Consider the following 15,743-nt stretch of genomic DNA (forward strand, 5'->3'; position numbering starts at 1 on the left):
AAACCCAAACATTACCATTCATATATATTCTTAATTTATTTACTGTAGATTTTCATTGTCATTCATGGATACATTTTCTGACCCATCGTACAAGCAGGAAGCAGCTGCATAAGTCTTGAGACGGGCTTCCAAATCTATATTTTTTGTCTTTTTCATTTTTCTTAAAATTAGGGAATCCTGCCCAAAACGACTTAAGTACACTTAGTATGCAATGAGCAAAATTGTAGTTCTCGGAAAACATACAAAACGCTAAAGTTCAGTCAGGATTGATGTGGAAGAACGCCACAAAAATTGACCGATGTGAACAAACACCAGCACTAAAAACGGTGGCTACACACAAGCGACATGGTATGTAAAAAATAAATGTTTTTTTGATAAATAAACGTACAAAATGGAGACAAACACTGATGGATGTAAAGAAATCATGATTGTCATAAAGGGAAAAGTGATGGGGCGATTGCACAGGATACAGCCATGAAATACAAAAAAAGCACTTACAACCTCAAAGATACTGTTTTTAAAAAAAAAAAAAAAAATCCTATACATAATTAAATAATTTGGCCAATCGAGTGGAAGCAAAAAAATGAAGAATGAAAGCACTTTGCTTCCAGAATAAAACTTGAGGTCTGTTGTGCTGCTGTTACACAAGTACAAATGTGAACCTGATAGATGCTCACTTTCTTTCCAGTTGTCAGTCACATGTATTCATCGGGAAAATAATAATAATAATTAAACGAGAGATAAGTAAAGCCATTGCGATGCATATTTAAATTCCGAAAATTGCTTCCACCAAAAGCGCATGACCAGGTAAGGCAACTCATACGTATTAAAACATACATTTGAAATGCAGGCAAAGGGGGAAGTTGGACGTTTGTCTACAAACTATCTAGTCAGACTCTTCTTCTCTTGACGTCAAATGGAAATTTGAACAACCAGTACCTGAAATGGAGGACACCATTCTCCCGTCACTCGGCGGGGTCGACGTCCTGGCTGTTATACTCGGCCGTCTCCATCTTGAGGATGTAAGGAATGATGCTGTCGATGGAGACGTTGCCGATCAAGCCGGTGAAGAAGAGCTCCTCGGTGATGTTGGAGTTCATGAGGCGTAGCGCCGGGAGACGGGTCAGGATGCGAGTCAACCTGGAGACGCCCATAAAGACAAGTTTTTCTATTTTGCAACTCTAATTGAGGGCAAACTCCGAAATGTTTGATGAGGATAAAGAATATATGCCGGCGAGTATTGTTCCACTTTCCATCCGTCCGTATTTTTTTGTACCTGTAGGTGTCATCTGGATATGTTTTCTGTACATAATCCTGAAGCTCCATCAAGGCTTTCTCCTGAAACTTCTCCACCTGTCCACCGCAGTCCACACCAGGGTGATCTGATGACATCATATGAATATTTTTTTTAACCCCTTTTTATATTCCTCACATCTTTTGACCCTTCACAAATGACTGACCGGGACTGAACAAGACGATGGCCTTCAGGTAGGCGTACTCGTAGTTGTCTGTCTCCAACTTCGTCATGCTGTTGCAGAACTCCTGGAACTTCCAGATGTGCTCCATCACCTGCTTCACCCGCTCCCCTGACAGCTTGTCTACGGGACAACGAGGTTTGGGTCAACCATGCCGGATCACCATCAAGTGTCTTGCACTCTTATCTTGTGATACGGTGGTGCCTTGAGAAACAAGCGACCCGTCTTCCGAGATTGGGCTGATTTGTTTTTACTTTGACTTGTTAAAAAAAAAAAAAAAAAAATGCTATCAAATGACAATATAGTGACCACTTGACCTCTTGCTAACATCATCAGCGTCGAACTTTTCTACCAATTTAGCCACGGATATTTGAACACAAATGTTGGAACAACACATGTAGACAGAATATAACAATACTCACTGCATATATTCTTTATCCTCTGCGAAGAACGAATACTATTACTGCGGCTTACTGGGGAGCTGAGATCATCTCCATGTACAGTACATCTGTATAATAATACATTTTATTTTTTAAAGCGCTTTTCTAGACACTTAACAGTACAAGGGTTGAAGACATACAAAAAGAAACAGATACATATATTTAAAAAATTTGATATTTGCGGGATTTTTTTGCTAGAACAAGTTATGGGCATTCTGATCATTTCAATGGGAAAGGACGATTTGAGAAAAGAGCGTTTTGAGTTACGCAAGTGGTCACGTGACGGATGAAACTTGTATCTCAAGGCACCATTGTGTATCCATTTGAAACCGACATGAACATGTGCCACCTCTGACAGCATCAATGAGTGCAAGGAAGTCATTGATGGTTTGTTCACTTAAGTCGGTGTATCGGATTGACGGAGAATCTCGCTGGTCGGTAATGTTTGCAGATGACATTGTGATCTAGAGATTGACAAGTCGGCGGAAAAGAGGGACCGCCAAAGAGAAGACTCGGCACAACTTGCAGAAGACGCAGAGGACAGAGCAGACCACAATCTGCCCAATGACGGCTCGTGTTGATTTGCCGCGGCGAGCCGTCAATGGCCGAAGGGAAAGAAGAGGAAGGACTAAAAAAACATTTTGGGATTCCGGCCTTTGGCTCATCACTACAAATTTAGTCGTTTTGTCCTACTGTGCCATGAAGAGGCGGGTGGTCCATACCATCCTGGATGCTGCTCTGAAGATGGTTGACGATGGCAGCCAGGATGGTGGACAGGTTCATCACATGAGCGCATTGAGCGAGACCCAAAGTGAAGAGCTCGTTCCAGCAGGCTCGCACCAAACCGGTGTTTTCTTCCTGCCTGGTAAAGACAGACGTGATAAGGCGCTGATTCAGAAACATCTGAGCATGGCCGACAAACGTGCGTGTCTTTACCCAAGGGCTAAGAAGGCGGGGATGGATCGAGCCCAATGCATGGAGAGGAAGAGAAGCCTGGAGGCCGACTCGCAGATGTAATGTACGTTCAGGTACTCGGGCATGGGGCTGGGCATGGTCAGCTAGAAGGACGACGTAAAGACAGCGGTTTGTTTGACGCGTTCCTTGTACTGAATTTAAAATGACAGCAGTGGATTGACACACCCACCTTAAATTTAACATGGCCGTCGGTCAGCAGAGGCCCTTCCACCTCAATGATCGGGGTCTCCTGGTCTTGGCCAATGAGCTGAAAGGTCGTCTCACTGACGCACTTGTCAGTTATTACGCCCGCTTCAGGTGGATTGAGGACTTTGGCCAGAGTGTCAAAGGCACTGCGAACAACACATACAAAAGTCTGTACATAAAGAAGTCAACCCCCAAAATATGTTCTGTGTAGCTCAACTAGTCAAAACACCGTGTTGTGATTAGTGCTTTATTGGTGGAATATGAATTAAAGAGGCAAAATCCACCTGTTTTTGACCATCTCAGGGGGCAGCCATTTTGCAAAATGACATCATAGTTACCAGGTAACAACCAATCACGGCTCACTAGTTTTCTGAAGCTGAGCTGTGATTGGTTGTGAGCAAAGAACTGAAAACTGTGATGTCATTTTCAATCTGAGATGGATAAAAACTGGGAAATTTTGCTGCTTAACTCATATTATGCAAACGCAATATTAATCGGAATGATGTGTTTATACTAGTGGGGGCACATACAACTAAAGAAAAATTCTGGTTTGACATCCCCTTTAAGTAGACACTCCACTTTTTCTGCCTCTGCCCAGCAACACATTTACGAAAAGCAAAATCATAAACTTTGCGAACTGACCGTGTAATCTCTGTTGTGTTTTTTTCCACATATTGGCACTCTGACGAATCTCCATTTTTCAAGTTCTGTTTTAATGAGTCGCTCAGGCTGGCCAGCGATGTCACCACGTTCGCCAGTGTCCCGAGGTCACCGTGTCCAGACTCCATCTAAAGACAACAACAGGAAATGCTTCATATTTGGTCCTGTTCCAAACCTGTGGAAATAGTTTGGCTATTTATGCACAATCCAGCACACTGAGACACGAAGAGCGATGCGATGAACCGATATGCACTTCTCTCATTCACACAGAAAAATGAGGTCAAAGGACCCAAAGAAGAAACCGGAGCTGTACCTTTGAGTCAGACGTCAACACCAGCGTTCCATCGCTCTGCATGAGCGGCTGCTGGATGTTAACCAACATCCCCTGGTCCAGCAGGCTCGATCTGCGCACGATATGCCGAACCCGTATTGCATATGAAACATATCGAAATGTCGAGTCCCGCCGCCGGGGTATTTGGCCACTCACCTGGAGCCGTCCGTCTCTGTGTCCGAGATGAAGGTTGGTGTGGCGATGAGTGGACTGTTAATGTCCTTGCGGATGTAGATTTTCTGGGTGGAGGGTGCGCAGTTGACATGTTTCTCTCTGGGGACAACATCGGCAGGCTTCCTCTCGCTCTGAACGGCTGAGGACAACGAGCAAAATGTTAACCATCCGTTCTCCAAACCGTTTAGGGGTTCTTGGGTGCCTTGAGATATGAATTTATCTCAGCCCTGAGTTCTTGACTCACAGTCAGTCTTCATCCCCATGTTGAGGCATTTCTTCAAGCGACAGAATTGGCAGCGGTTGCGGTGGTGCTTGTTAATGACGCAGTCCTGCTTACTGCGGCAGCTGTAGGTCAGGTTTTTCCTGACACTCCGCTTGAAGAAGCCTTTGCATCCCTCACAACTCATCGCTCCATAGTGACGACCTGGACACATGTGACATGACACTGAGACTCACTTTGAGCAGATTGGCGTAATCTTAGACTGGGGATATCCGAATATAAGACAATCCAGGGCTTGACTATGGACTCAAGTACCTGAAGCCTTGTCTCCGCACACCACACAGTACTCCACGGTCTGCGTCCGACTCAGATCGCCTGATTGAGCGAGTAACTGCTCCACTGACAGTGGATCTGTGACAATCTAAGAGCAAAAATGTGTAGTAATTAATGCAAGAGCATATTTATTTATTGTATCTCTAAAAAAAAAAAAAAAGCAAACAAGTGCTGGCTCATTTTGTGGAAGCTATAATCTGCTTTGACATTTTTTTTATTGATTATTTTTTCTGTAATACCCTAAGATGCCACTAGATGGCACTAAAGTGGCTGTCTGTGTTTAGCAGACACCTGACCAAACTAGCAAAACAGGCTAGCTTGCTTCCTCCCTCTGTAACGGCATTTCAACAGATTGAGGAAGATTAATCTTGTATGTATTACAGCATTTTCACCTGTATCCTTCCTGGCATCAGGCTGTCTGAAGATGTAAAGATGAGCTGCTTTGTGTTGTGGTTGTCCGGAGAGGTCAGAATGAGCTTTCCTGCCCCAGAGCTGTCCGATGTGGTCAGAATGAATTGCTGCTTGGGAGAACTTGAAGGGTTCATGGCAGTCACGATCTGAATCTCCTGACCCCTCTGCTGGTCAGTTACAATCTGAGGAAGGAGAGCGACAGTGCGGCAGTGATACCAACACCGGCACAAAGTCATGCAGGAAAAACGGAGGTGGAAGATACGCTACCTGTATCTGCTGTGATGTTGCTGAAGCCTCACTAGACACGACCTGAAAGCGCTGAGGTGACTGACTCATCGCAGAGTCTGCAGAGAACAATTTGAAATATTGGGGTCTTCATCGCAGAGTTAAAAAAAAAAAAGTGCATGGATTGAATAAAAAAATAACAGCGTGGAGGAGACTGCACTAGAAGCCACACTCACCTCTGCCTCAAATTCTACTTTCTGCTGAGGGAGCAAATTCAGGTTGGCCGTCATGATGATGATGATGTAAGGTCATTAGTGAGGACTGTTTGGAACAATGCAAGGTGCATGATTAATCACCCACAAAATAACACAAGAGCTGATACAATACTTGAGCTTTTCATTTTTGTACAAATCCAGCAGTTTCCCAATCTCGTCATCCCTATCAGACTGCGTATAAACAAATACGATGAAATCCACACACTCTAATAATCTTATCTATCGGGTTTGTTTATGATGAGAAAACTCAGGCCTTGCCACCCGGAAGTAGCGGTGACGTCATTGTGAAACTGTCCTATAAGGGGAGGGGCGTGGAGCTCCACCGGAATTTAGCGATTGGTCGAACCCGATTGCATCAAAACGTGCTTTCGCTACCACATTGCGAATCACAACACAACAAAATGGAGAATTTGGCAAGCTGCCAGTAACACTGGGGGCGAATTGACGAATAGATGTCAGCACATTGTTTCTCACAATCACATTACTGAAAATGTTTTGGGTAGGGAATAAATATTTGTCGAGTCGGTATTATTCGGTATATGCGGGAGAGTCCCACGACATTTCCGCCCCATGTCGCCGGGAAGGCAAAGGTAAAAAGGTCGAGTTGTCTACCGTTAGCTTTCCAAGCTAGCATCACACGAGCACAGCAGCAGCGTGTTCGTCATCCCTACAACAGTGACCCATTAACAGCTCACGTTAGGAACCACCGTACGTCATTCATACGTATTTAAAACCGATTGAGCCTCTGGATGACTCGGCCGTGTCGCGGGACGCGTTTATCGGCTCGAGCTAGCATGCGAACCGGGAGATTAGCGCCGCTATTTTATCATGCGCAATGTCTCGAGGCTTTTGTGTGCTTTTCAAGCACAGTGGCCGAGCCTTACCTCAATGAGTGGTCGAATGAAGATTTCGGAGCTAGGTGGTATTTTATAAAATGGATTGTTTTGCTTTTCTGCTGTTAAAGGTCATAGTTCGTGACCCGTTGATGGTTGGAGGTTTTTCTTTTTTTTCCCTCCCCCTTTCTTCTTCCTCTGTCGCGTCCTGGCGCTCCTCCTCCGGGCGCGTGCGAGCCAGACAGGTGACGTCATCTTGTCTACCAGTAAAAAGGCACGTGTCGCTCGGGGAGAATCCGGACATCGTTCGTATCGTCGATTGGGAATCGAACATCGCATTCCAATAAATGAAAAAAAAAATCACTTATGATTATTTTAACATCTCAGAAAATAAGAATATTGTGATAAAGTTCTTTATTTTCTGAAATGCAATTAAAAAAAACAAAAATGTCATCCATTCTGGATTCATTACAAATCAACTGAAATATTGCAAACATTAGATTATTTTTCAAGTGTTTTTCAAGGCTCAAGAGTTAATTAGATGATTCAAATGATGAGTTGAATACCCTACTTGTATACTTTTTCATGATATTCTAATATTATGAGATAGGATATTTGAATTTTCTTAAGCTGTAAGCCATAATCAGCAATATTAAAATAATAAAAGGCTTGCAATATTTCAGTTGATTTGTCATGAATCTAGAATGTATGACATTTTTGTTTTTTTAATTGCATTACAGAAAATAAAGAACTTTTGTAGGAATGGGGTCGAAATACAAAAAGTCCTGCCTAGCAACAAAAACAGATATGCTCAAACCTCATTGAATAAAGTACATAAGCAGACAAGTATATTCACATATTAAATCAATAAAAGAAAAATTTTAAGTATATAATTATACCTACACACCAAATCAATGAAGCAGACATAATTAGACATTTTTGATAAGTGGTAATGAGAAAGGTTTTTGATCTGATATATATTTCTAAGCACTTTGAAATAAATGTTTTTTGATATATTGCCTAAATAGCTTAATGACCCTTAAGGAACTATTTAATGCATGCCTGATGATTTTCTAAATCACAGACACTGCCAAAGTCTTCTAAAAATGTTCAGTACTCGATTATATCTTATGTTTTGACTAATGCTAGACGCCACTTTTCGATTACAACTGAACGTTCTAGACAGAGGGAAATATTTTGCCTCACAAAAAAAAGATATGGTTGGAAGCATGATTAAACTAAGAATATAAGCAAGTACATGGAGTCTCAAAAGACCAAACAAAAACATGGTAAGTGGTGAGTAGAAACTTTGCATAGTCAGGGAACATGAATAAATTGATGATGTCACAGCCAAAAGCTCTCATAATTCTGTAGAAAATAACAAAATTGAAAAAATGATGAATGGGCGGTGTGTGACAGTGGGCGAAGTGGATGTATATGTGCAAGAGTGGTTTACAGGAAGGACACTTGGAGATAAAACCGGTAGAAGTGCCAGAGGAAGAGCGCCAGGAGGAAAAACAACCAAGAACCCGGTCGCCAAGGCCGAAAGACGGGATGGAACACAACAGCCCCCCACACACACCGAATCGCCCATAATCAGCACCCATGGAATCAAAATCTCCTGCATAGCACAAATTGACATTTTTCAATTGCACTACAGAAAATAAAGAACTTTATCACAATATTCTAATTTTCTGAGACAGTCCTGTATGTATGAATAAATTACTATCCTGTGAGATGGATCAGACAAATATTTTATGGTGGTTAGACAGACATTTTATTATCTAAAACAGACAATTAAAAAAGTACCAACTTCAAGCCTGTACTATATAATTTTATTTAGTTTTAGAAATTTGACTATTTAAAAAAAAATAATCATTTTTACTTATTTCAGAGTCTGTTTTGTATATTCAGTTATTATACAGTTTTTTTTTTTTTACATTAACACGAGTTGGAGCAATACTTTCACCCGAATATATTTTTTCTCTGCAATTTTCTGCACAACGAAGTACGAGTTCTTTTACATTACATGTTGACCACGTTTTTTTTTTTAATCCAATCAACGTGCACCATTCTTCTACAATATAGCAACTCTCAAACTGAGGCTACAAAACCTTCAGACTATTGAGCAATTTAAAAAAATAAAAGTCAAGCGAGCATAAATCAATCAATCAAAAGAAAACAATAGGACTGTAAAAATAGGGTGTACTCTGCATGTAGTACCACCAGATGACCACTAGAGCGTATGCCTTCATACTGTACCACGTTTCAAAGGCTTTCGATTCGGTGTGTTTATGATGAACGCGTTTCATGCGTGAGGACAACACGCAGCACGTTCCTCGAGCGATTCATAAAATCAGGTTAGCCTCCTTTTCTTCCATTATCATCATTCTGGGCCATTTTTTCCGTGCTACATCATCACTGCGGTGGACTAGAATGCGTACACATCGGCACGTTTCCAATAAATGTGTCGCAATCGATCGTTTAATCGATCGTGTCGTGTGCGCAGCCCATTTGAGTGCTGGCCGGCTGCAGCATCCGCGGCGCGAGAAGAGGAGCGGCCACCGCTTGGAGTGATGATGGTCGTCCGGTGGCTGTGGATATGCGTGCCCCGGGTGGGGAAACGAGGGGGCCGCTCCGGATTGTTATCGTGTCTCTGCGCGGCGATCGTGATCGCTGCCTTTTTCGCCCTGATGTTTGTGGACGTCCTCGAGTACTGGATCACGTCCTTGCAAATGAACGCCGCGCCGGTCCCCCACGTCGGCATCTTACCCCCGCTCAACGTCCCTCCCACCAGACCCGAGGAGTTCCTCCTCATGCCGAGTCCGCTGGTATGCCAGCGTGCCAAGCCTTACCTCATCACCATGGTTACCTCGGCCCCTGCGCACCATAGGGCGCGCCAGGCCATCAGGGACACATGGGGCGGAGAAAACAACGTGATGGGTCTGAGGGTCATGACCCTCTTCATGCTCGGTGTACCATCTGACCCGGGACTGGCGAAGATGCTCATCGAGGAGGCCAGGCAGCATGGGGACCTGGTTCAGGGGCGTTACCTGGACTCCTACTCCAACCTGACCCTGAAGACTTTAGCCCTGCAGAACTGGGTGCGCCGCTTCTGCCCCCAGGCTCACTTTGTGGCCAAAGTGGATGACGACGTCCTGTTCAATCCCAGCGCACTCCTGCATCTGCTGAATAAGAGCCACAGCCCGTATGAACAAGCCGACTTGTATCTAGGCAGGGTCCATCTCCGCGTAGCTCCGGACCGGAACCCTGACAGCAAGCACTACGTCCAGAAGGAAGCCTACCCGCCCTCTGTTTTTCCAGACTATTGCAGCGGAACCGCTTATGTTCTATCCCGCTCGGCCCTGCTCAAAATCTCCTTGGCTGCCTCGACGTCGCCTCTGTCCACGGTTCAACCCCCCGAAGATGTATTTGTGGGTGTATGCGCCCGGGCCGCTGGCGTAATTCCCACGCACTCGCCCCTCTTCTCTGGCGGACCGGCGGTTCCGTACGGACGCTGCTGCTATCAAGCCATGGTTTCGGTGCACCACATCGCGCCGCAGGATATGCTACGCTACTGGGCTGATATGCACGCGTCGGGACCGTGCCTCTGGTTGAGCACGAGGGCGTCGCTGTTGATGTGCAAAGTCGGAGCCTTGCTGGGATCAGCGCTGGGCTTGGGGAAGGAGGCATGAGTAGGACTCGTATATTTGCAATTTGGCAAGACTTCACACAAAAAATGACTTTTGTGTAGCCTTTTTGTGAATTGGACTATTTGCAAGAAAGCGTGAGGAAATTGAGGTTTGAGCATTAGCATAAAATACTTGTCTTACTTGTTCGTCAACCTTTGTGAGCCAAGGCACATATTTTAGTTGAGGAAATAAACTTTTAAGCCTGTTTAAATGTATGAATGTAAAGCACAGGACACATTATTTGTAGCTTCTGCCATTTGGTAGCCACTAAGATTTAAAAAAAAAAAAAAAAACACTCCAGTATTTGCAAACCTGTAGGTAAATTTTTTTTTTCTGCATTTTTGGCACTAGTAGAGAATATTTGTTGGAAAATCAAACATTGTCAAATGTGTTTTCTCATGAAATGGAAAGCTCGGCTATCGTAATATTATCGGTTAACACGAATCGAATATGGCAACACGTGCCACAAACCTCGCCGGAATTTATGGTGAGAGCAAACATTGACTGAGGGTTGTGCCAATGAAGCCATATTGGGAAATCTACATTTCAAACTCCCCAATTCAATTGTTACCCCAACAAAGAACAAAGTGTTTTGACGTTCAGGACATTTTTTTTATGAATGCATTATGAACAGAATCATTCAATAAAGGAATCGAAACCTTTCACAATTCCCGACTTTACAAAATGTGTCACGGGCGTCAAAGCACGCTGCTTACATCAGCACTGGGTGTATATTTGTAATAATTAACCAGTGCCAGGAATCAAACGTGAGGAAGTAAGGAAATAAAGTAGTGGCTGCCATTTGACTATTTTGTGTCTTACATTTTATCTCAAAAAACAAAACCAAAAAAAAAAAACCTGATGTGATCTGAGAAAAGTAAGGTGTGGTCTATAAACAATTCCAAAGTACAAAGGCTCTTTGCAAATGCACATAATTTTAAAGTGATTACGTCAAGTCATAAAAACCTTTTGGAGCCACTCAGGCATTTACACTTTGACCTCCGTTTATCAGTTCACTGTCGACCGAAGCGCTTTGACGCTTGAAAATGAGTTGAGCTACGAAAGTACGAGCGAAAGCCGAAGCATGTCATTTTCATGTGCAGACAGGATGTGCCTTGAGGCATAAACGCAGATCTCGCTGCTCATTAAAAAAAAAGCTCGTCAGACGTCATTTCCTGTGTGTGGGTTTCTGGCATGGCCTGATATGCCCACACAGGGTGGGGAGGGGAGGGGGGGCGCCTCGCTCGGAAAAAAGGATGTCGCAGTGCACAATGGCTGCGCTTCTATTTCTGGAATCTGCCCAGAGCGGATTTTTGGCTGGCGATGGCCGCAAACGTCTTGTCCTTTTCTCTCCTTTCTTGCTCCAGCTTCATTTTGTCCTGCATACCTTTCACGATCAGATCCTGCACGGCGAAAGCGACAACGCGTTGAGCGCCGACGCAAACATTTGATTGCCGACGGGTTCAAAGGTCACGGCACTTACCCTCTGGTCAATATTAGCCACCTGCCGCTTTCGCCTTTCCACGTTGCCTGCTGAGCTGCGACCTTTTTTCTTATACCTCGGGGCGAATTTCTCCCTGGCAAGAGGATCAAAACCCTACGAAGAAAAAGTTTTCATTTCTACTCAGCAAAGAATCTTTAAGCTCGACGTGGTGCATTCCAAAACTGACCAGGGCGAGCACTCTGTCTTGGTGCCTCTGCTGGAAGGTGCCGAGGTCGACCTTGCCGACCTGAGTGGGGTCCAGACTGATGAGCTCCGGCTGGATCTTTTCCAGCAGGGCCTTAACTTCCCATTCCTGCCTCTGTTTGACACTGCGGAACGGATTTGAATCCAGGGCGTCGAAGTTTGGCTCGGCCGCGCCTGTGGAAATGAAAATGAAACATTCGTAAATTTCAGATATCTGAAGGTACCGCTGCCCAAATATGGTCAGACCTGGCACGAGCATGCTCGTGAAGCCTTGTCCGTGGCCGATGCCGAGCACATCCTCGAAGGGGCAAAAGCGTAGCTCGCACACTGGAGCCTGGGCTCTGTGGGCCATGTAGGGTTTGGTCACCGGAGTCCTCCACACATCCCTGTACAACTGCAACAGAAGGGGTGCGTTATTTGATCCAATAATGACTGCACAGTCTGCGTTGTGTGTCTGTTACACACCGCCAGGTTTGTGGCCATTTTTGCATGAGCAAATTCAGACGTGACTCACCTGGACGACATCACCCGTGGCCGCCGAAAGCAGCCCCCGCTGGCTCAGCGACAAACAGGAAGCCCCGGCGGGGATGAAGTAAGATTTGAGAAGCTTGAAAGTCCTGACGTCAAACACCTTGAGTTTTTTGTCCATGCCTGACGTCACCATGTAACTGCCAAAACAGATGACGAGAGTTGGCGAAAAAATAGAAGACCATACAGAGACACGATAGTGTTCCACCAAAACTATTCAGACTTTGCCAACTAAATAGTTCTACTTTAGTGATCAGCCCTTAAACACCACAAGGTGGCGACAAAGCACCTTTTTTAATTTAATATGAGTCTTTTTCTGTACAATTTTGTTTTTAAATATTGTTTTAATGATGTACTATATCCTAGAGGGTCTCAAAACACGCTTTCAAATTAAATCTATTATTCTTAAAAGAGAATTGATCCTACTCTCATATTAGTCAGGGCTTTGCCCTTTGGCAACTTGGGGCCAAGGAACTATTTTCAGGCGAGCTCTCGACTAAGAGACAAGTATGTGTGGGAGGAGCAAAGTTTAGCTCAGGCTGGAAAACGTTATGAATCTCATCGGCCCAAGTGCATTTTTTTTTTTTAATAAGGCAGTATTTTTAAAAGGGAATTTAAGATGAGTTTGAAATGGTATTGGACTATCTTTGATCTGTGTGGTATGTTTACATTTGAAATCATGATAAAAATAAGATAAATATAAAAAAAAATGTATGATGGTCAAATGATAATCTATTGATCACAATGCTCACTTTTAATGTGAATCTGTAACTTCTGTTTATGGCTCCTGATTACAACTATTTCAACACTAACGTACAATTCCCATTGCTGCCATCTAGTGGCGGTAATAGGCACTTAAAGTGTAAACTACTTCACAGGTTTTCACCAATCACAGCAATTGCTGCGCAGTAGTCTATGAACAGAAAATCACTTGTTTAAAAAAAAATAAAATTAACATTTAACTTTATCCGGAGTTATGACTCACGTTCCCGTTTTGTCCACGGCGACAGAGCGCACCCCCGCCTGATGACATAACATCTTAGCGAGGGGTTCTTTCTGACTGGGAGCCCAGAGGCTGACCGTGCCGTTGGAGTGGCCCAGATGGATGACGGCGTTGTGGGGGTTCTGGCACATCACGTCCAGGCGGCCCTTCTTGGTGCAGATGGTGGCGACGTCTTTTCCCACAGAGACATCGAGATACTGCAGGAAACCTGTCGCGCTCTGAAACAGAAGGAAAAAAAAATCACACAACATCATGTCAGGATTTCAAATCGTGTTTATATTTCAAACTTACAGCGGTGGCCAAGAGAAAATGGTAGGGCAAAAACTGCATGCGAAGGACGTCGTTGAACTTGCGGATGCAGTGAAGCTCAATTCCGTTGGAGTCGTAGATGTAGAGCCACTTCTTCTGAGCCACCGCAAACATGTGTTCCGTGTGAAGCCATCTGAAATGTGCACATTTGAGTGCATTTTCAAACAACTACAAATTCCTTTGCAGTCTGCAGAGGTCTTACCGGACATCACGGATCGACTCCATCACGTTTATCTCGCACATCAACTGTTTAGATTGCCAGTCGACACAAGCGATGTGGCCTCGCCTCCCGCCGAGCAGCAGATGACTACGTAGAACCAAAGAAAAATATTCACCTGTAAATTATTATTCATCTTCTGGACTGTAACTGTCATGAAATCGCTTTTTGTTCATTCTGACTGAAGGCATATGTTCGAGACAATGACATGGATGATAATGGAAATGATCTAATTGGATTATTCTGAGAAAAGTGTTTGGATGATTAACTGACACTATTAATCAATAACACCAATACAACCGAAACTGGGGCACCTACCGTCCGTTTTTGCTGTAATCCATTTGGTACGGTCCAAATTGAGACAGATTCAGGTCAAAATACTGAGGACAAAATAAATGTAAAGAAAATATCAATGAGCTATTTTTAGAAAAGACCCCTCCCCAAAAAAATAAAAAATAAAAAAAGGCCATTATATGTGAATTTTAGTGGTAATTAAAATACCCAACCAGACCGATGCCCCACCTTGGTCGCCGATGTAATATCCACACACTCTGCGATATCTTGCTGCGAGATCGTACACGTGTCCTCGTCTTCGTCCCCTTCGAGGAACCTGAGAAAGTCAGCGAATGAGGTTAGAACAATGTCGCCTTTCCGGCCAGTCTTTCCGAGCCGCCAATTTTACCCAGCTTCCTCCGTGAGGAGAACGTCTAAGCGGGCAGCTTGTCTTTGGGCCATTTTTGAGACTTTGTTCGCACGAGCGACGGCATTTTTCATCTTTACGTTGTTCTTGATCACCTGGGATTCAAAAAGAAGAAGGCTATGGCCAGCAGCGCAATAGAAATACCAAACGGGAATCTCAAAGTACGAACCCTCTCGTTCGTTTTCCCTTTCCTTCTGTACTTTTTTATACTGGCTTCTGGAGTGGAAACAGGTCCTGGGAAAGGATCGTCGTTCTGAGGGAGTGACAATAATTGGGTCGGACAAATGTGAAGTAAAACCTCAGGAGAACGTTCACACAGTGAAATACGTCAGTGATGATTTTTTTAAAAAAATTTTTAGTCACTGCTCTTGTTGTAATCTGAAAGGAGCCAACTTCATATTTATGACGATTCGACATGCCTTACCTGAAATATAAAGTGTTGTCTTTGGCCATTGTCGTTTGGTTTCTTCCTCTTCTGGTCTGACCTGATTTCGCGGTTCTGCCGTTGTGCAGGAGCAGCTTGTTCTCCATCGTCCGTTCGTGCCCTCCTCTTCTGGTCTGACCTTCTTTTGAGGTTCTGCCGTTGTGCAGGAGCAGCTTGTTTTCCATCGTCCGTTCGTGCCTTCCTCCTCTGGTCTGACTTTCTTTTGCGGTTCTGAGGTTGTGCATCGGCAGCTTGTTTTCCATCGTCGTTTTTATCAATCTTCTCGTGCCAGTAACGAACTGTAGGCTGTTAGAAAGAAGGGTTAGTGTAGTTTAACAGCAGGCATGCGTGGGCTATCCTGAAAATCACTGTTAGCAAGTAAGTTAAGTAGCTCAATGCCTCGCTTCTTTAAAATTCGTCTTGGTCAACATTAACCGAAGACCCATGTAAGTGTAGTTGTGGGCTATCGTCCTTGTAATAAGTTACCTTTTTCGTTTTCGGCACGTGAGAGTCTGTCGCCACGGGTTCGACGGGCGCCGCCATCTTTGTTGTGTGCTCCACCCCCACATTTATTTTCGTGACGTCACTTCCGTGATGACGGCCAAGGCGCACCCTCTCCATAAAAGTGTTGTTTATGTTTAATGT

General features: G+C 44.1%; 3 protein-coding genes across 4 annotated transcripts; 1 reads left to right on the forward strand and 2 right to left on the reverse strand.

Moving 5' to 3' along the window:
• Window positions 1–522: 522 nt before the first annotated feature.
• On the reverse strand, window positions 523–6,755 carry nr2c2 (nuclear receptor subfamily 2, group C, member 2). 2 transcript variants are annotated; one of them, XM_088368107.1, is made up of 15 exons: window positions 6,590–6,755; window positions 5,667–5,751; window positions 5,473–5,549; window positions 5,187–5,387; window positions 4,777–4,882; window positions 4,486–4,665; window positions 4,224–4,380; window positions 4,050–4,140; window positions 3,719–3,864; window positions 3,060–3,222; window positions 2,852–2,973; window positions 2,638–2,777; window positions 1,461–1,598; window positions 1,277–1,382; window positions 523–1,140 (listed from the first exon to the last, which is right to left on the reverse strand). In XM_088368107.1, exons 3-15 carry the CDS (start codon window positions 5,539–5,541, stop codon window positions 966–968), a joined length of 1,794 nt encoding a protein of 597 aa, XP_088224233.1. In that variant the 5' UTR covers window positions 5,542–5,549; window positions 5,667–5,751; window positions 6,590–6,755; the 3' UTR covers window positions 523–965. The 2 variants fall into 2 exon arrangements, with proteins under 2 accessions (XP_088224233.1, XP_088224234.1); XM_088368108.1 differs by having other exon boundaries at window positions 5,473–5,552; window positions 5,651–5,751.
• Window positions 6,756–8,777: 2,022 nt separating this feature from the next.
• Window positions 8,778–10,898, forward strand: b3galt4 (beta-1,3-galactosyltransferase 4). Its single transcript, XM_088368110.1, has 2 exons — window positions 8,778–8,898; window positions 9,048–10,898. Exons 1-2 carry the CDS (start codon window positions 8,849–8,851, stop codon window positions 10,231–10,233), a joined length of 1,236 nt encoding a protein of 411 aa, XP_088224236.1. The 5' UTR covers window positions 8,778–8,848; the 3' UTR covers window positions 10,234–10,898.
• wdr46 (WD repeat domain 46) lies at window positions 10,821–15,743 on the reverse strand. Its single transcript, XM_088368106.1, has 14 exons — window positions 15,585–15,743; window positions 15,099–15,404; window positions 14,844–14,927; window positions 14,657–14,769; window positions 14,497–14,584; window positions 14,293–14,354; window positions 13,960–14,064; window positions 13,740–13,890; window positions 13,431–13,666; window positions 12,432–12,585; window positions 12,164–12,311; window positions 11,901–12,091; window positions 11,714–11,827; window positions 10,821–11,633 (listed from the first exon to the last, which is right to left on the reverse strand). The coding sequence occupies exons 1-14, from the start codon at window positions 15,717–15,719 to the stop codon at window positions 11,514–11,516; spliced, it is 2,007 nt and encodes a 668-aa protein (XP_088224232.1). The 5' UTR covers window positions 15,720–15,743; the 3' UTR covers window positions 10,821–11,513.

The sequence above is a fragment of the Syngnathus floridae genome, chromosome 2 (genome assembly GCF_059516105.1).
Source record: "Syngnathus floridae isolate MCC-2025c chromosome 2, RoL_Sflo_1.0, whole genome shotgun sequence".
Lineage (NCBI taxonomy): Eukaryota > Metazoa > Chordata > Actinopteri > Syngnathiformes > Syngnathidae > Syngnathus > Syngnathus floridae.

Coding starts and splice junctions, on each gene's coding strand:
- wdr46 (XM_088368106.1), bottom strand. CDS start 15,719: ATGGAGAGGGTGCGCCTTGGCCGTCATCACGGAAGTGACGTCACGAAA. Junction 14,770..14,843: donor AAGGGAAAACGAACGAGAGG/GTTCGTACTTTG, acceptor TTTGAATCCCAG/GTGATCAAGAACAACGTAAA. Junction 13,891..13,959: donor GAGTCGATCCGTGATGTCCG/GTAAGACCTCTG, acceptor TGCACATTTCAG/ATGGCTTCACACGGAACACA.
- nr2c2 (XM_088368108.1), bottom strand. CDS start 5,720: ATGACGGCCAACCTGAATTTGCTCCCTCAGCAGAAAGTAGAATTTGAG. Junction 4,666..4,776: donor GTGCGGAGACAAGGCTTCAG/GTACTTGAGTCC, acceptor ACATGTGTCCAG/GTCGTCACTATGGAGCGATG. Junction 1,599..2,637: donor TCAGAGCAGCATCCAGGATG/GTATGGACCACC, acceptor GTTGTCCCGTAG/ACAAGCTGTCAGGGGAGCGG.
- b3galt4 (XM_088368110.1), top strand. CDS start 8,849: ATGCGTGAGGACAACACGCAGCACGTTCCTCGAGCGATTCATAAAATC. Junction 8,899..9,047: donor CGAGCGATTCATAAAATCAG/GTTAGCCTCCTT, acceptor TCGTGTGCGCAG/CCCATTTGAGTGCTGGCCGG.